At 49.4% G+C, this 18679-nt stretch overlaps 7 protein-coding genes across 7 annotated transcripts; 2 read left to right on the top strand and 5 right to left on the bottom strand.

Annotated features, from left to right (window-relative positions):
• Positions 1-359: 359 nt before the first annotated feature.
• On the top strand, positions 360-2138 carry C8Q69DRAFT_140662 (hypothetical protein). The gene has a single exon (XM_028625426.1). The coding sequence runs from the start codon at positions 734-736 to the stop codon at positions 1937-1939; it is 1206 nt and encodes a 401-aa protein (XP_028487204.1). The 5' UTR covers positions 360-733; the 3' UTR covers positions 1940-2138.
• C8Q69DRAFT_140688 (hypothetical protein) lies at positions 2138-3427 on the bottom strand. The gene has a single exon (XM_028625428.1). The coding sequence runs from the start codon at positions 3132-3134 to the stop codon at positions 2337-2339; it is 798 nt and encodes a 265-aa protein (XP_028487203.1). The 5' UTR covers positions 3135-3427; the 3' UTR covers positions 2138-2336.
• C8Q69DRAFT_140687 (putative cleavage and polyadenylylation specificity factor) lies at positions 3428-7095 on the bottom strand. The gene is made up of 2 exons (XM_028625427.1): positions 6705-7095; positions 3428-6644 (listed from the first exon to the last, which is right to left on the bottom strand). Exons 1-2 carry the CDS (start codon positions 6851-6853, stop codon positions 3722-3724), a joined length of 3072 nt encoding a protein of 1023 aa, XP_028487202.1. The 5' UTR covers positions 6854-7095; the 3' UTR covers positions 3428-3721.
• A 520-nt stretch (positions 7096-7615) lies between these two features.
• Positions 7616-8848, bottom strand: C8Q69DRAFT_455926 (hypothetical protein). The gene is made up of 3 exons (XM_028629801.1): positions 8623-8848; positions 8069-8569; positions 7616-8015 (listed from the first exon to the last, which is right to left on the bottom strand). The coding sequence occupies exons 1-3, from the start codon at positions 8785-8787 to the stop codon at positions 7959-7961; spliced, it is 723 nt and encodes a 240-aa protein (XP_028487201.1). The 5' UTR covers positions 8788-8848; the 3' UTR covers positions 7616-7958.
• Positions 8849-9737: 889 nt separating this feature from the next.
• C8Q69DRAFT_140605 (hypothetical protein) lies at positions 9738-11514 on the bottom strand. Its single transcript, XM_028625423.1, has 2 exons — positions 11469-11514; positions 9738-11417 (listed from the first exon to the last, which is right to left on the bottom strand). Exon 2 carries the CDS (start codon positions 11370-11372, stop codon positions 10044-10046), a length of 1329 nt encoding a protein of 442 aa, XP_028487200.1. The 5' UTR covers positions 11373-11417; positions 11469-11514; the 3' UTR covers positions 9738-10043.
• A 2296-nt stretch (positions 11515-13810) lies between these two features.
• Positions 13811-15773, bottom strand: C8Q69DRAFT_485050 (phosphatase 2C-like domain-containing protein; the record flags this gene model as incomplete). Its single annotated transcript, XM_028631807.1, has 3 exons — positions 13811-13922; positions 13989-15005; positions 15061-15773. 3 exons carry the CDS (start codon positions 15771-15773, stop codon positions 13811-13813), a joined length of 1842 nt encoding a protein of 613 aa, XP_028487199.1.
• A 299-nt stretch (positions 15774-16072) lies between these two features.
• C8Q69DRAFT_455901 (Nulp1-pending protein) lies at positions 16073-18551 on the top strand. The gene has a single exon (XM_028629800.1). The coding sequence runs from the start codon at positions 16241-16243 to the stop codon at positions 18461-18463; it is 2223 nt and encodes a 740-aa protein (XP_028487198.1). The 5' UTR covers positions 16073-16240; the 3' UTR covers positions 18464-18551.
• The last annotated feature ends 128 nt before the right edge of the window (positions 18552-18679 follow it).

The raw sequence follows: 18679 nt of genomic DNA, 5'->3' as shown, positions 1-18679 counted from the left end.
GCATCTCTCAAATCTGTCCTGCTTTAGTTTGTCGATCTCCCAGAACTTCTACAACAGGCGGGGCAACATGGTACAGTACTCCGTACATGCGGCGTCACAAGTGCCACTCGGACCCGCATGCGAAAAGAGGAAGGTAAAATGCAGTTTTCAAGAGGCTAGATCAACATGCGGAGTACTCAAGCCTGGGGACTAACCTAGAGGCTAGAGCTTCATTCCTAGACGGCCTCCATGGGCACTCGTGGATCTATCTGATAAGACGCATGATCTAGCCGTGTCGAATGCGCACTTTACTCACCTGATACTAGTCGTATTATTGTCATTATTGTCTGAATCCAGGACTTGATGATAAGATCTCCCAGCATACTAGGTCTTACTAAGCCACTCGCTGCGAACAACGAATGGACGAAGCAGATTGGCCCACATGCATATCAGATGGACACGCTAAACCGAACTCGGTGACAAGCGCCTTTTCGTCCCCAAGCCTATCTTTACCTATTCTTGCGCAACGATAGAGCCGTCTCATTTCATATCCCGACCACTTAATAGGCTAGGAAAATATAGCTTACGTTGCCTTGAACGGCAGTGCTGGAGGAGTTGCAGGGAGGCCTTTTTGTGGAGTGCGCACATAGTTCAGCTCCGAACTTCTGGCAGCTAAGTGAACACCGCGACAAAGACCGAAAGATCGAGAGGAGAATTACGAGAATTCTCTTGCTGCGACGGAATTCTATTCGCAATGAGAATATCTTTTTTTCAAGTGTGTCTACTAACACTGCTTTCGGTTGCACAATGGCAGTCTGTCCTCTCAGCAGGAGCGCAATATTGCCAGAAAGGTGACCCGGAATTTTGCATGGCAGTGTCCAGCAAAGAGAATGCATCTCGGGGAAAAGATATTTACCTTTCAATCTCAGCAACTCCACACAGCACAGGAGGCTGGTTCTCTATTGGGATTGGCGCAAAGATGGCCGGTGCTCTTATGTTTATCCTATACACTGATGCCAGCCAGGAGCAGCTAGCTATTAGCGTGAGGACAGCTACCGGACATGTCGTGCCCACAGTGGTAACAGATACTGCGCCGGAGATTAATGTCACCAAAGCAATTGTTGTTCCTGAAACTGGGACCTATCTTGCTGAGATCGTCTGCTACTCTTGTGATAAATGGCCCGGTGTCGATTTTGACTCCGCATCTCAGCCGTGGATGTTCGCAGAAAATCGAGGCCAAGTTTTCAACTCTCTGGATACTGGTGTAAAACTGGACGTTCACCAAAGTCATGGCCATCTTGCTGTTGACATGCATTCGACTCTTCTTTCCACAGATGAGCCCGTTCCCCCCATGGACAGCCAGAAACAATCGTTCGGCATACGGGTTGTAACTCATGGAAAGGGAACAACTATGGCTGTCAAAATCCACGGGTTCATCATGACCATCTGCTTTATGGGAATATTCTACTTCGGCACCGTCGCGATCCGCTGGCCACACTCGCAGAGCTTCCGTCTCCATTGGGTCGCCCAATTGATCGCGTCACTACTTGCCATCGCTAGCGCCGCATACATGCTCTCGCGCGCAAAGCATCTTGGAACACACAAGATCATCGGTCTGGTAGCAACATCTCTACTCATCCTGCAAGGATGGCTCGGGTACAAACACCACATCGTCTTCGTCCAGCAACATAGACGGTCTCTGTTCAGCACGTTGCATGTATGGCTGGGGAGAAGCGTCCTCTGTTTGGGAATCTTCAACATCGGTACGGGAATGTACTATGCAGGATGGTCAGCTGTGGCTCTGGCAATTTGGTTGGCGATTGTCGTGTCTGAGCTCGGTTTCTTCATCTACGTAAGCATCAAACATCGCCGCAGAAAGCAGCAGGAGACCAAGAGCGCGAAGGTTGTAGAACAGGAAGGTGTTCACGGAGATGACGAAAACGGAGAAGAGATTGAATGAGTACCACTCATGGAACGCATGGCATGATGTCCTTTTTATATATTCTTTTCTGTACACTTGGCCTTCGGATCTTTAACAACAAAACCATGGATGATGAATATATATGTCATATGAATTTCAATCTTCTCAATTATGCTGCTACATACTCGCATGTCCGACAAAAGCCAATAATAAAACCCAAACCACAATACTTGGAGAGAGAAATGAAATGTCCCCAATTACCACACATCATAACACAATATCCGCAGGTACATAACACGATGCCAAATTGGACCAAGCAAACATCGCACAAAGCCTGACCCTCAATTTCTCAAAAGTAATCCAAAATCTTCTTCTCACAAGACCCAAGGAAGCATTCCCTAAAAAAGAATAACAATAAAAGAGCATAGACTACCTCTCAAACATACTCCACCACAACCGCAAGCCAAACCGGCTTCGCCACACTTCCCCTCTTCTCATCCCACCCAATACTCGCCAGCGTCTTCTTCACCTTCCCCTTCATCGCATCCTCTTCCCCTTTCCCCTTTCCCATCCAGAACTCCGGCCCTCGCAACCAACACCCATCGCCTAATTCGATACACTCCACGATTCCCTTAACAGCCGTCTTGCCCTCTGGACAATCGACAACGCAAACCTTCTCGATAAGCTCAGATAGGGATAGAGTCGTGGGAACTTTGTAGACGCGCCATTTGAATTGTCTCGGAGGGTGCGCGAAAGGAAGGAAGTTCGGCTCGATGAGATGGATGGTCGTGTGGTTCGTTGGGAAGATGTAGCCGGCTCCAGAGGAGAGAGTGACTGGATGACTATCGGTCGTGCCGGGCATATTACTACCCGGTGGAAAGGGTGGGTTGTTTGATGCTGCAGGGGGTTGTTTGGCGGGTTTTGTATCATGACAGCTGCAGCTGGGTGCGTTGGGAGGTGTGCGTGTGATGACGAGTGGTGTCCATGGCTGCCAGCTGGGGTTCGCACCGATGATTGGACGGGGGACGTAGCAGACTGTTGCTTCTGGGATGATGTTGATGGAGACGGGGTGTCCATGCTGTGGCGGAAGTTGAGTAGCGGGAGGAGCTGGAGCTGCGGTATATGGCGGAGGAGACTCGCGTGCTCGATGCTGCATAGCGGCAGCTACGTTTGGAGGGAGTCCTCCGAGCGGAGGCTGGCCGTCTAGCGTGATGTATCGACGAGGAGGAGCCATCGATGTTGTTGTTGATATAGAAGTTCAAGAGTGGTTGTGGGAAGTGTGTATATTGTAGGTTGATTCTTATGGAAATGATAGATGCTTTAGCTTCAAGTACAGAGAGAGATGGATATGAGCTTGATAATTTCGGTAGATGGAAAAATCATAGAAGGGAGACAACAGAAGAGAGGATATTTCCGTATAGTTATATAGTGGTTGAGGAGTGACTCGATATGACACATCTGTTTGCTTCACGTAGCGGTCAAGACGATCCATCATCTTCACAGTGACAATATTCCTCGACGTGACAGCTACGTCGTAGCTCCTTCATCTGGAAAGAGTCATGATGCATGGTGACTCAACCCAGTACAGGAGAAGTGGGTGCTCGTTTATACTCCAGTGTTTGGGTAACAAAGCACGAACTACCAGATCGACGTGGAGCAAGTAAAAAGCCAATGTCTTTGGGTCTATGGAAAGGTTCAAAGATGGAACACACGTGTTTGAATAGAGCAGGGTATAGAATACATTCGTGTTGAAATCGAAGGTCTGTCTTGGGAATTGAACATAGCAATAAACAATCATGGCGAAAGATATCTGATTGATGTCTACCCGCCGGCCACAACGGCAAGACCTTCGTATATCTTTCTTTTCACGGCCAAGAAGCTTCCTTCTCCCCGGCCACCGGCCAGTGGACTTCCCACGGCTGCCTGAGCTGCAGCCTCGACTTCGATTTTACCAGTGCCAGATTTCCTCACGGCCACGATCCCATCAATAAGCAGTGTTCCTTCACCGCGGAAATCCGCAGTGTGGCCAGCGGCCTGCATCAGTTTCCGCAAGTCAGCAAGTCTAAGATCACCAACATGCAACGGTCGTGTCATGGATCTCGTTCCGGCCGCCATATTTGCTGGCAAAACATCAAGAACAGGGAAGACGTCATTCTTCGCTGCTGACGGCTTCATTGGCTGCTCCGTCAAGCCGTCGACAGAGTCCGCTTCCTCCTTCAACAACTTTTGCTTCTTGTTGGCCGACTCGGCCGTATCATCGCTAGGTGGAAGAAGTTCTGGTCCTCTCAATTGAGCCGTTAGCGCGACGACGCCCAGGCTGCGCACATGCTGCCACTTCAAGCGCCTGACAAGATTGTTGCTCAATTTGACCATCCAAGCATTGGTATCCACACTAGCATCGATGGTGTTCCCATTTGCAGGTGTGAAAATATCCACAGCAGCTGCGGTGGAAGAGTCTGCACCGGCCTTGGCAGCGAGTAAATTACGGCATTCCTCTGCCAAAGCTGTGGTCTCCTCTTTGGTACCGCCGACGAGTATCAGTTTGCGTGGCTGAATCAAGGGAATAAGCATCTCCAGACTTCGCTTGTCATGCAAACCACTGAAGTCAATGAAAGCAATGCGGGCATTAACTGTCATCGTCGACTTGATATACACCGCTTTGGAAGGCTCCTCAGAAACCTGCGCATCATCTTCATCTTCAGAGCTTTCAGAACCTTCCACGCCGTCAACTGCCATTTCGTCACCAACACTAAGGTCGTCTGCAGTACTTGAACCCCTTTTATTCCCGTCTCGGGATAGGGGCTGGCGTTTCCCCGTGCCTCCGGACAGTCTCCTTCCATTTGGCCCCGTCTCATCCCATCGGCGTTTCTGGCCAACCTTGGTCTCTCCCTGGGAGTCAGGCCTGCGTTGCTGCATCTCGGCTTCTTCACGCTCCTCCGCCCTAAGATATTCCTCGGGCCGAATAAACTCGCCGTATTCGTCCCCACGCCTTCTAGGGGCAACATAGGGGAACATTCGTTCACGGCCCTTTTTCCCGCGAACATCGTAATCATAGACGTTCTTTCGTCGTAAAAGAACATTGACACCCAGGTCCTCGTCACTGAGTCCTAGCTTATTTCGATTGGAATGGGCCAATGATACGGAAAAGTTCAAGACTTTTCCTTGCTGCTCCGAGTCGGAGTCTTCTGACTCGGTTGAACTGGCCCCGTCATCCAGTGCATCGGCCGTATTATCGAGGTTACCGTCGCCCCGAACTTGAGATGTATTTTGTAATTGCCTCTTCGTGGCGAGGTACTGCTGATATAACAATTGCTCATTAGGGCCAAGGGGGGCCCGTTGAACATCGGTCAGAGTGATCTCCCTCCCACCACTATGGACTTGCTCAAGAAGTTCTCCATCCAAGGCTTTCTCCAAGGCAACGCCGTCCTTTCGTTCTTGATACCATTGCCATATCATGCGACCAAGCGTCACTCTGTCAGCTTCCTGCGCGTCCTCAAATGATTTCTGGGAGGGGAGTGTCTCGGTCAGTACGATTAAGTTGTGCGGTCCTTCGGCAATGTGGCGGAAAGTATCTTTAGCGTAGCCCCAGTCCAGCGATGTATCAGAAGCTAAGATAACTTTAGGTGCCTGGTCAGAAAGGACCTTTCGAAGCTTCCTCTTGCGTTCGACAATCTTTAGATGTTTGAACGCGAAGGGTCCTGCAGTTTTCGCCCCTTTCTTGTCCTGACTTTGGCTTGGCCCCCCTCGAGCTTGTGAATCGGTTCTGCCTTGTGAACGTTCGGGAGCAGTCGCATCAATACCCTCGACGCCTTCAAATTCACGGACGATACTCTCGTCCATCCACTCCAGAAGACTCCTCGCGAGTCTCATGGTTCCATGAGCTTTTTTCCCAGCCAAGTATAACTGTGCGTCTTTCAGCTGATTGTCTCCACTTCCATCTTCGGCAGCATTACGCCATGCATGTTCCAGTGTATATGCCAGTTCTAGTACTCGAGCACTGCTGTCGGTGGGAATCAAGACCGTACCGCCCTTAGAGACGCTACTCCGGATCATATCCAAGAGTAGATCGTCACGTTTCTTCCGTCCTCCAGACACGGCAAACTTGTCTCCTCCTTTGCTGCTGCAGACCAAAGCCGTCGGTTTGCGCAATTGTTCTATCACCTCCGTCCCGCTGGCTCCAGCGCCTCCAAACCAGGCCGCTCCCGCAACCACGTTCTCGCGCGCTTGATTCCAATCGACCGCATATACAATAGACTCCATGCCATGTTGGATATGCCATATAGTACCTCCGACGGTATGTCCCGCATTGTAGGCCGTTAGCGTGAGACCATTTAGGGGCGGCGAGAAGGGCGAAGGTAGCGGTTGATGCGGCTGCGAGTATTTCAAGGGGTGGATGAGAGAGAAGTATCTTGCGATCTCTTCCGGAGTCGGTGGTGGAAGCAGAATCGGGCTCGAAATTCCGCCATCTGTATTCGCCGCCGCTCCCGAAGCAGACGCGGCCGCAGACGCAGCTGATGTAGAAGCCCCGGGTTCAGATATGGAGGCCTTCGGTAGGAAGGTAGCGGCGAGAGGCGCAGAAGCATAAAGATCTTGAAGGAGTGTCCGTCCCAAAGCGATCACAGGACTTGTGGCATAGACGGGGATTTGGGTGAAAAGAGGGAATGTCTTGCAGCAGTGCGCAAAGGCACCGAGATGCGCGGGCGTTGCATGGGTCAGAAGAATGAGCGAAAGCGTAGGGATATGCCTAATTAAAATACTAGTTAACATGTAATGATCTTGTCTCCCATATATATGAATGACCTACTTCTCTAGCTCTGAGAGATCCAACGTGTCGAAGGTCTCATCCCAACCGACGCCCACCAGAATCTTGATTCCACCATCAAGCTCCAATATAGACTGAGACGCCCTTGAAGATGACGACTGCGCGCCCAGAAGAGGCGTAAAATTGAACATATTGCCAAAAGTCCTTGGCCGCTAGACCCTTAGTCCAGAATCCGACGAGGTCAAGCTTAAGCAAGAACGGATGAGCGAAGGTCGTAGCTCAATGAGGAGCTCTGTATTCGTTCAATGGTAAGTGAATACCTGCTTGTTGGTTCAATCCATTATTCTGATATCACGCCAGTGGCATTACCACTCCAAAATATTGCAATCACTGGCAAGAAAGTAACGGTCCTTCAATAAACTGGAGACAGCAGTTCCTTCGATGTGTCCGTCACGAAGTCCTGCTATTCACGGCTTCATTCATGTTTGCCTGGTTTGTATCGATAATGCTTCGCGTTGCTTAGTCATAATGCATACATAACTAACTATGCAATGTCGATATAACATCATCATAGCTACAGCTATAAAAAGTCACGAAGAGGAAAAGAAACCTTGGTATCAATGAGCTATAAGTGGACTATGACATTCTATGGGTTACAGAGATCTTATAAGCAATAAAACAATGACCAGCTAAGTTATGTCGCAGGCTCAGATCATAACTGGAAAAGTCTCGCTCTCTTATCTATAATCCCAGCCAGAAAATCTTCTATCTAATATGTTATTTCCGTAGCTCTGACCTACTAGTTCAATCCCAGAATGTGTATCTCTTTCAGTGTCGCCATATCCACCTAACAGAGACGTAGGTGTGGCAGGGCACATGGATTAAGGTTGGATTCGATAGTAGCCCTTCTAATCGATTAGGGAATGTATTATCATCCTAGATTTCTCCACGGGGCCCTCCTAACGCTGCTTTGAATAAGGAGCGGTGTTATGCTCTCTACAATGACGATGAAACTATATGTGAGCCTTTCTGAGCCAGTATTCCCTTGTGTGGTTGTCAACAATATGTTTCCATACTTTACAGGCCGAGAAGACAAGCATCATGGCTTGAGTCGTTCTAATGACAGTGTAGGTCGAAATGTTAGGGTTCGCTGGTCTCTATCCATTCTCAGTCCACGCAGTCGCATGTTTTGAGAGCAGGCTTCTCTTGTCTATCTGACAAGAAACAAGCCCCTGCACCACACGTGCATTGTCATATCATGGTTCATAATACATGACGCCCAAAGACACAAAGCCATCAAGTGCAATAAAAGATATACGCATCTTCGAGTTTCCCTTTGGCCAAATCGTTTTCCTAGAAATAATTAGAAAACTTGATCCGTATATCCCGATAACAGGGGAACTAACCATGAATTGTTCAAAATAAACAAGCGTTATCTCCTCATCTTCCAGGAGAGATTTCTCGGAATCAGTGATCGAAGCCTCTTCATAAGTTACCGCCCGATCGAAGTCTATCCAGATAACTCTCTCTGGATCATCTTTCACGACCATCATATTTCTCGGTTTCAGATCCCCATGTAGTACCAACGCTTTATGTATCTCTTGTATTCCAGCAATGAGATTATCCATCCGCTGCTGCGTATAGTTATTCAACGTAATCATTTCCATATTGGGTACATATTCCAGGAAAATAGCACTAGGTGGGTATTCGTCATCTAGGAATATTTCTAGATAAGGCTGGCACAACGACTGGTCGAACTTCCTCATGGAGCCCAAGAAGCGAGGCACAATTCCTCGATCACAGAGTCCTTTATCTCTTAAACGGGTGTAAGCAGAAGTTTCGAGCACGTGAATGTCCAATTCACGGTCTTTACGCTCATAGTACCGCGGCGGACCTCTTCCGTGGTGCTTCTGAAATCAATAATACGATACCTGAGAGTGACATTAGCAGGTCGACTTACCACCTTCATAACGCATTCCTGGTTACGCACAGTAACTAGAAAGACGACAGAGAAATCCGACGCAAAAAGCTTCTTCGAAAAGATGATTTCAGAAGGTGTAACATTTTCGAGCTCCATCGCGGACTGAGTTATTGTTTGGCTGTGGTCTATGAATGATGAAAACATGAGAAAGCTATCGAATCTAAGTCCTGTTTGCCTTGTTTGTGTTGGAGAACCCTGTGTCTCGTGACGAGAAATAGGGTTAACCGAGTCCCTACCTTTAGGATAACTCATGTCTAATCTACATTGGTGAATAGTAATATATGGATAATGTAAGCTCTGGACTATTGAATCTAAGCAAAAGAAAACCGAAAGTCCTGAATGATACCAAATGCCAACCAAGTCTAGAAACCTATGATAAAAACTCCAGCAGACCGTATCTTAGAAACAATCCGTAACGCCAACCGTCTATACTTCAAGCGAACTCTGAAGCGTGCAGTCTACCTAGTCCATACTCAGCCAATCCCGTCACTTTCTTCTTGTGCTCCTCGCAGGGTTCCTCCTTGTCCTCTTCGTTTGAGAACCCGAAGCTTCATCCTGGGCTGCCGCCAGGTCTTCATTCTGAGGCGCTACGTCCCTGGCCCTCTTCTTTCCACCTCTAGCGCCTCGTTGAACCCTGCTAGGCTCGGAAGCGGGAGAAGCATTGGTAGTGCTAACCCTCACGGTTATTGTCTTGATCCTGTTGAATGGCCTGTCTGTTGATGGCGGGATCTGTGCCAATTGCGCGAGCTCATCTTCGTCAATATCTTCTTTCGGAAGCCATACACCGGACCATATCTTCATCCGCCGGAATGGAGGACGCTTAGGGAAACGCTCCTGCTGTTCCTCCTTCCCGATCTGATCGACCTTTAATTGCTGCTTGGCCCGTAGCCTCTGACCTGCACTATCGGGAATCTGTTTTCCTCCTGTTGTCGGACGCGCCTCTTGCGCTGGTTGTCCACCTGGAAATCTATCAGCCTTGCAATGAACACGAAGACTCCAAATTACGAGCTGGCCAGATTGACGTTACCTGTTCTTAGATTTACGAGTGATTCCACTGCTTCCCGTCGTCGTTCATTGGAGGTAGCTTCTGGGAGTCCATGTGCTGGTTGAGAGAGCGAGTCGATTTCTTGTTCGCTTCTTGAGACCAGGGACCTGGTTGGCTGCGGATCATTCCGAGGAATGTTGTGAGTGGATTGACATCCTATGAAAATTGAGATGTATCAGTCTTTTTCGTATACTAGGAACGATTTGTATGCAAGGGATGAATTTCAAAGAAAGTATCAGCCGTATTGCCTTTATCCTGCCACTTCGCGCTCTGTACTATGTACATACACTCACGCTCTGTGTTGTTGGCCATGTCTATTAACAAGATGTCCATTTACAGTTCGGGCGAGTAATTTTCATCTGATGATCTTGAAAGAATACAGGAAAAGACAGCAGAACATTGCCAGAAATAAGAATACAACAGTAAACCAAAGATATTTGTACTTACCCATAGGCTCCTCCTGGTATTCTGAATAATCGTTCTCAACCAGTTGCTGCTGGCGTTCTTCATCAGTAGTCAGGAGATTCTGTGAACTTTGCGGTGACCGCCGCGCTTCCTTAGACCGTCGTTCTTCAGTGTTACTATGCGAAATCATAGGCGCAGTTTCTGATCCTCGCCGAGGAGTATTATTGTTTGTCCAGAGAGCGATCGCAGTTCTCATCTGATCCAAAGCCCTGCGCGCCATGCTCGCTGGACCTCCTCTTCCTGGAGCATAGGTACCAGGTTGAACCGCCAGAGAGGGACGGTCGTAATCGGGATAGTAGTAGGTAGACTCCTTCATCGTCGACAGCGATGCAGAAGATTCAGGAATTGAGGGCTTCCTCACTTGCGCACCAGAGAAGGTCGGAGCTGGGGGCATAGGTGGCAACGGATCCTCTAGACTGTAAATAGTGTTGTCTAAAGGGCCGACACTGATCTTCTCTCTTAACTCTTGCCGTATCTTTGGATCTCTAAGAGCTTCTTCAAGCCTCCTCCATGCAGCCTCTTGCCATCCTGCTTCCGATAACTCTCCACGTGCGCTGGGGGATCCTGGTTCAAACTGCCACCTGAGTTTTCTCAGTTCCTGATCCCAGCGTGCACTGGTTCCAGGCTGTGTTTCAGGCTCAGCACTGGCTGCACTCTGTCTCCCGATAGACTTCCCCCGTGCCAATCGTGCTCGCGATTTCTCTTCCCATGCGCTTGGATCCTGTTGGGCGGGCGCGTCTTCCACTAAGACCCATCGTGGCGGGGGAGCAGCTGTACCGATATTGATCTCTCGATGCGGTCTCGGGGGGTTATGACTAAAATTTATGTTCCGTTTATTTGTACGTGTGAAAGGATCTTCGGCAAATTGTATCGTCTGTTGTCGAGGCGTCTGTGACTGTGACATAGATAGAGTACGTTCTCCTAGACTGCGAGAGGATGTCGAGGCGAATTGTTCATTCCAGGGAAGAGGTACAGATGTAGGAGAAACTTGAGGCGAAATAGTCTTCAAATTGGTCGCCCGCATGGCTGGGGTGAGCGGAGGACCACTGGTTTCTTGCTGAAACGGAACCCCAGAGCGCATAGTAGTGTCAATGCGTGGTGGTCGTGTCTGCGCTCGTGGCACATCTTCCAGATGCACTGTTGTGGGAAGGCTACCAGAAGAATGGCTTCTGGTATCGGAGCTGGCCGATTTCAGACGTTTCAACGGAGGCTCCGACATTGTGTGCCTGTAAACACAAAATGAGAGAATATAAAGGGGAAATATCTGACAGAGTCAGTTGTACGGCTCCCCAGGTCATTCAACGCGTTCACTTACCGAATTGTCTTCCAGGTCGGGTAAGTGACCCTCACCTTGGGATTATAGTGATGAGCTGTCCTTTAAGAAGTTAACACTTCGCATCAGATATTGAGAAGCTCTGCTTTATGGGACCAGGAAAAGAGTATGGGACAAGCGTTTCTTATACGAAACCACCATGGGTGTGGAAGATGATAGAAATTTTCTCAATTTTCTCTTGTGGTGTGGCTACATCCGCGCCTCTTTCATGGGATCTGGCCAAAGGGAAATTCTTAGACAAAGGACGTAACAATATCTAACATACCAAGGTCATTGTCTTCTTTGATTGTGAACACTTGATGCTGTTCCCCTTAAAGAACTGCAAGTTGTCAGCATAGGAGAGAAAAGGAACGCCAATAATGATAATAAAGAGAGGACTGTGCTGCAACAGTAATAGATAATGGTAATAAAGGAGTAGCTATCAATGCTTATTCAGAGTTAGCAAACCAAGAGCAGCTCCTACCAGATAATATGGGTGAGAATGGGCTAGAACCCGCCCATTTCTTGACGTCAGCGCCGTGGGCTTTGTCTAGCGTGGCAGATGATGATACTCCGCGCGGTCAATGCAAGGCATCCCTTGGGGAAGACATTAAATCCTGGGGGGGGGGGGGGGGGGGGTTCCTAGATGGCTTTGGACCGGTTCTTGGGAAGTGCGAGCAGTATTGTCTCTGTTATACAAAGGATCACCTCTAGATTCTCCTTGTACCGCAAGAGCTATGAAAGGACCCTATTATCAGTTTTTGCTAACTAGAGCTTAATTAAGTTGACAGGGTCCCTAAAATTGGTGTGAAACTGTCAGTCACTGGGAGGGTAGCGATTGCTGGAGCTGCAATGTCAAGGCCATGTTTCTAACGTCAGATGTCCTTAGTCCCGGTTCTCATGGATAGGATGGTGCCAATCACATTCCTTTATCCAAGGAAACGAGGTTGGAATATTAAGAACAGCCAACCACAAAGCATGGTCTTTCTGGAATGAGAGTGGACTGCAGATGACAGAACATGATGACAAGATATCTCCCACCCATCAACCATCTCCCTGGGTCCAGGGATGGAGGCCAATGAAAGAACCATGTTCATACAGTGAAGGGTTCTTTTGGTACTGTCAGATCATAATGCGAGAGGATTGAGTTCACTGTTGACACACAGTCATAAAGAAAATGAGGGAATGAAGGGCCGAAGAATGCGGGGTGTCCAACGGTTGGGACCCTTGATGTCCACTCCATGCTCTCTCGTATCGAGAAGCTAGGTATACATTATCCCATTCTCTTATTGGTTACATTCATCACATTCCGTAGTCTCTTGGATATAAGACTCGCAAGGCTTGCTGTGGTCGCTTCCATGGAGTTCGGACTGACTAGTACTGGTAGTGTAGCATCAAGTGAAAGCGAAAGCGATTTGCTGCAAGGGCAATTCTTTGGCACGTGGCCTAGGAGGAGAGTGTAACATCGAGTCGGCGGAACAACCAGTTGATTATTATCCGCTACTTTCCGGGGTCAGGAGCAGGATGATCAACTTCAAATGCTACTATTAATACCTCTCACCTTGCTTAAGCGATGTCTGAACTCATCTCCACAGAGATCGAATGGCATGAGATCGCTGTGCATGTGGAGCCCGAATCACTTGAATCACTTCCAAGATCTATTGCCGAACTCCGGGTCACAAATCCCTTCGACAGGTTAGTCTCAATCAAGAATTTAAAGATAATGAGTGCGATGGAAATGAGTTTGGTAAAGAAAGCCACATCAGGTGAGAAGATATTTTGATAAAAAGTCCAGAGCTGGAACGTATGCTGAGAGACCAGCTTCGTAAGGCCTTGTCTAGAGCGTGATAATCACATCCATAAGAGTTTCCAGGCACTGACTGAAGTTTAGTGGCCCGACCACACGTTTAGATCCAGGTAACATGAGTGCATAATAACTCGACTTGGTATGACAACATATAGGCTTCCAAGCACGTTAGGCTGATCTTTCAAGTTACATATCATGGATATCAACCCCAAGACCAACCCGGCTCAACACGGTTCCCTGTGAGAGATAAATTGTGATGCACAATCTAAATTGAAGCGCCTATAGCATTGATCCACCCTTGTCAGGTACTGGACGGTTTACAGAGACGAATATAACAATATCGAGATAGTATTCAAGAATTTATTGGTTCACCGACGCAAGAACGATGTCCTCTACATCAAATCAGCCGCAAATTAATACAAGACCGAACGCCAGAATCACAGCCACTTAGAATAATACAAATACTCTGGGGATATCAGAAGGTGCAGAAAGATCTGCAGCAGAGACTGCTCTAGAATGACGATGGAGGAAGTTCTATTCAGAGTTTAGCCTTGGCGCTGTCCTGAGAAGCGCTAGCCTCTTGGTTAATTGAAACGGTGCGGTTGTCCGGGCCATTACCAAAGAAGATGACCTCAACGGTGATATCGTCACTGCAGAATGGGTCAGTTGTCAAGACACGGAATGTAGGCAACCGTCAAATGGAGTTGCGAACTTACCGGTATCTTCTGGAGTACGGGCTAGGGAGAGTAAGAAGAGCACAAACCATGTCCTTGTCCTTGCCGCCCATGGCGTTTCGAACAAGATGCGTAGCGGCGTTCTTGTCCTCCACGACAAATCGGCTAGCTGCGCCTGAGATATCATACTGCTGCTGGCGAATCGGAGGTCGCTGGCCCTCCTGGTTGGTGACCTGGGACTTTTCCACAGGGAGCTGTTTAGCTTCCGAGCGGAACCAGCTTTGCAGCCAAGGCTTGCTAACACCATTAGCACCTCCAGATTGCTGTTGTTCGATCCACTGTCCCACTAGACCGACCACTTCTTCATTGCTCAGCATCTCCCAGAGACCGTCGGTTGCCAGGACAAGGAAGTCGCCCTGCTTTGGGTCGATCTTAGTTGTGGTTATAACAGGTTCAGCAGTAACATAAGGCGGAGTCTGCAATAGCGGGTGCGGAGTGCGTCCGAAGAATTGGCGTTTAATCTTGTCCTGCGTCTCCCTCGACCATTTATAAAAAGCATCTCCAAATGAACGACTCGGCTCGAGGTTACCTAGTATCCTGCCATTACGGACAACGTGAGGTTCTCCAGGGTGTTCCTCACGCAAACGCTTCATCTCCGAAGGTGTTCCACCGGTCTGGTCCTCGGAGAGCGGCGTTGCAGTCCACTTTCCACTAGGGCCACGACGTCCCAGAACGGCTCTAGAGTCACCAGCGCAGGCCACTTTCAGATCATTTGACTTGGAGTTGTAGAAAGCGAGAAGGGCACACGAGCCGGACAAAGCAGGGGCTAATAGTTCTGCTGCGGCCCGTCTAGAATTTGCCTTCATGACCTTGTTGACGCTCTCGTAGACGATGTCGTTGTCCAGTCGAACAAAGCCTTGTTTGATTGCAGTATCAATCGCTTCAGAAGACGGCGAGAGGGCAGACGGATCGCTAGCGGCAGCCTTATATGTTGTGTTTAACTCCCGAGCCACGTAGGAGATAAGGACGTTACGCAGTTTAGCGGAAGTGGTCCAACCACTTGTCCCACGTTAGTATGTACTTAAGCATGAAAAGGTTTGGAGGAGAGCCTTACGAGTGTCCATCAAAGATAGACCAGAACATCCAATCACTGCTTGAAGCCCCATCACTTGTAGCGGCCACTGATTGTGGGACTTCGACAATCTTCTCTGCATGATCGTCCTCAATCGGAGAATTGCTGGGCACCTGAACGATATCATAACGGACAACTCCCTGACCGCGGCTCACCAAATACGACTCCTCGTTCCTCCGCAGTTTCTGAGTAGCCTGCTCGGGAGTCAACATTTCGAGGACTCTGCGATCTGAATCGTCCGAATACTTTGCGAGGGGTTGATCTCCTGACAGTGTAGCGGTGTAGAATTGATCATTCTCTACCAAGAGAGCACGGCGTGTTGCTTGCGCTGGCTCTTCTGGCTCTGTTCCAGAAGGGCCCGTCGAGATGCTCCGAGATTGGAAAGCAGGGCTCGAGATGGATGTTCCGTTGATTCCGTTGGAGAAAGCGGTCTGCTGTGCAGTGCTCCCCTTGTATGCGTACCAGGCCCCGGAGGCGACTAGAGTTGAGATAAAGGCCAGGGAAAAGTTGCGGAGATGCATAGACGACTGTAATGACGCCGGGATGAATGTGGAGTGTTTCCCAGCCGAGGATGACGGTCGAATGCTTAATGCATGGCTGCTGGAGAACGAGACGGCGCGAGGTCTTCTACCTGCGACCTTCCATACTGGAGCACGGCGCGCAGTACGGAAAGCCTGGATTGCCGCGCGACTCATTGAAATGATAAAGGCTCGATAGCGGAGCAGGCGGTCCAGGACACCATGAAGTTGATGCGTCGCCAACTGAAGCCGAGATGGAGCAACGGAGCTCGGACAGCAGGAGGATCCGGGCAGGAACGAGTCACGTGGGAATGTGGTCACGTGATATGACATAATCGATTCTGCTTACTCATTCCAAATGTTTTCTATGGTACAACTTCACGCTAATCCCAATTAGGTGATGCCGTCACTGCCACCGGCGGGGCCTGAAATAATTAATGACTGCGGAGGCCGGAGGGGAAAGAGACCAGGACTGCAGCAAGACTGCAATTAGAACCAGCACGCCACAACCGTCTACAGGTCATATCCTCATATTCCCATACCCTCATACCCTCATTCTAGGTGCTTACAAACCACCTGTGTCGATGCAATTGTCTGCGAATATTCTTGAAGTCGCGTGATTCACCCTTCTCGCAACAGTTCCGATGTCGACGCGTGCTCTGCGGAAGCTGCAAAAGCAGCGCGAGCAGGAAGCACTGCATGCTGTGCTACATGAGGATGAGGGAGAAGAGGAATCCAGTGAAGAGGAGGTTGAGAAGCAGCCGTCGAAACCAAAGTTCAATGCATTTGACCTGCTAAATGCGGGGGAAGACGAAGACGAAGAATCGGACGAAGCTCCCTTGGAGACAGCACCTCTGCCCTCAGAACCAAAGCCAGTCTCGATTTCATCAACTGCCTCTAAGAAGAAGAACAAGAAGAAGAAGAAAAAGAAGGCCGCCAAGCCAACCGAAGACAACCGCCCTGGATCCGATGACACAGAACTAGACGAGATTGATAAAGCTTTGAAAGAACTGTCAGCTGGGCAGAACCCCTCAACTACTGCAGATGAGGGTGCCGCTCGGCTCGATAATGCACAGCAGACGCCATTCCCAAAGACGGCCGACGAACTCCTTTCGATCGAACCTAAATTTCTGAATGCCGTGAATGAGATGCGCAAGTTGTTCGGAAATGTCGCGCTCGAATCCTTTGACCAGCCATCAGGTGCTGGTACTGGTCGACGAAGAGATAGGAACCGAGAAATGGTTGACTTGGGACGCGCCCTGACAGGCGCTTACAGCCCAGCTAGCAGAGGTCAGAGTCTGGCAGGAGTGGCACTGCGGAGAAATGTCCTCATGCAAGGTAAAGACGAGTGGCCACGAGCCCCAAGCGGAGGCTTAGGCATGGAGGTCGTGGAGAAACTGCCAACCGGTGCTACTGTCTACAAAATACTCCATAACCCCGGATATGAGGATGTACAGAGGCAGTTCGATATGTGTGTGGAATCCATGGACCCGCAGAGATTGATTCATCTTCTACAGTACAATCCCTACCACATTTCGACTCTTCTTCAAGTCTCGGATATCGCCAAGCACCAAGGTGATCACGCTGTCTCTGCGGACTTACTCGAGCGAGCACTCTTCAACATCGGACGGTCCGCCCATTCGTCTTTCGGGAACCAGCTGAAAGAAGGAAAAGCAAGACTCGAATTCAAGCACGCTGCAAATCGTGAGCTCTGGCTGGTCGGTTGGAGATATATTGCGAACCTCGGAATGAAGGGCACTTGGCGAACGGCATATGAGTGGGCTAAATTACTGCTCAGCCTCGACTTGGATGATCCATATTGTGTCAACCTTGTAATTGATCATTTGGCCCTTCGAGGTCGACAATATGAACATTTCATCGAATTGTGCACACAGACGTTGTTCAGCAGGCGCTGGGAGCAGTTCCCGAATATTCAGTGTTCTCTTGCTCTGGCTTACCTTCGTCATGACAAACCAAAAGAATGCCGGGAGCAACTTCGCCTGGCAATGTTACGGTACCCATGGGTGTTCTGCAAGTTGGCGCAGGAACTCGATGTCCAGCCAATGCCGAAACGTATCTGGGGCAAAATGCCTCCTACGCAGTCACAAGAGCTTCTCTGTGAGCTCTATATGGCCCGTGCCAAGGATCTCTGGAATACACCGGAGGCCATCTCCCTTATTGTTGAAGTGGCAGATACTCTTCCCGAGAAGGAAGAACCTGTCGAGCCACCAGAGATCACACTGGACATTGCACGTCACGTGGTTCTCTCCGACGTCCCCAGTGTAACGACACATTTGCCGGGGCGATTTCTATCTGGACGCATCTCCGCCTCTGACCCTCTGCCGCCGTACGATTCTGAAGCTTTCCGCCAGCAATCCGATCCGACGCCATCGTACCTCGCTCAGACCGCCGAGCTAGGGCGTCCGCAATGGCTACGCGACTTAATGGATCAGCTAAACAATGGAATGCTTCACTTCCCGCGATTCCGACGGGATGGTGACGAGGAGCTGACTGAAGAGGACGTTCCTCCTGGTGATCCCACGGAACTCGAAGACTCCGAGCAGCGCCCATCTAGTGAAAACCAACCTCTACTGAGACAGTGGCTGCTTGGTCCCGGACTGGAGAACCTACAGGGTTTCCTCCGTCAGCACGGCGTTGACCGGGGGAATTGGGGCGATGCAATCGGTTTCTCGCCGTTAATCGACTACGTAGAAGCGCTCAGCGCTATTGAACCGGAATCTGCCAGAGACGGCTTGCTTCACGGTCCTGTGCGAGAAGCCGTGGGAGACATAGTTGTTGAGATGCTCGAGGATGAACTACGGCTGCAGGATGACGAGCTCAACGACGCCGACGGCCCCTCTCCTTGAGTGGGCAAGTTGCGCTTGGAACATGAACTGAGATGACTGCATGTAAAATATATATATCGGGAAGCCCAACTAAAATTATTGATAGAGATACCCTTGTTTTGCATTCGAGGACCAATAGAAGCATTAGTAACTGCATACTAAAATACTGAAGTCAACTGATAAGCGCGCCCTTATCGGAGCGGATCCACGTGATGAGTCACTATCTGGGGGTGGACG

Source organism: Paecilomyces variotii (assembly GCF_004022145.1).
Source record: "Paecilomyces variotii strain CBS 101075 chromosome Unknown C8Q69scaffold_2, whole genome shotgun sequence".
Taxonomy (NCBI): domain Eukaryota; kingdom Fungi; phylum Ascomycota; class Eurotiomycetes; order Eurotiales; family Thermoascaceae; genus Paecilomyces; species Paecilomyces variotii.
This window is presented reverse-complemented; position numbering and strand designations above follow the sequence as displayed.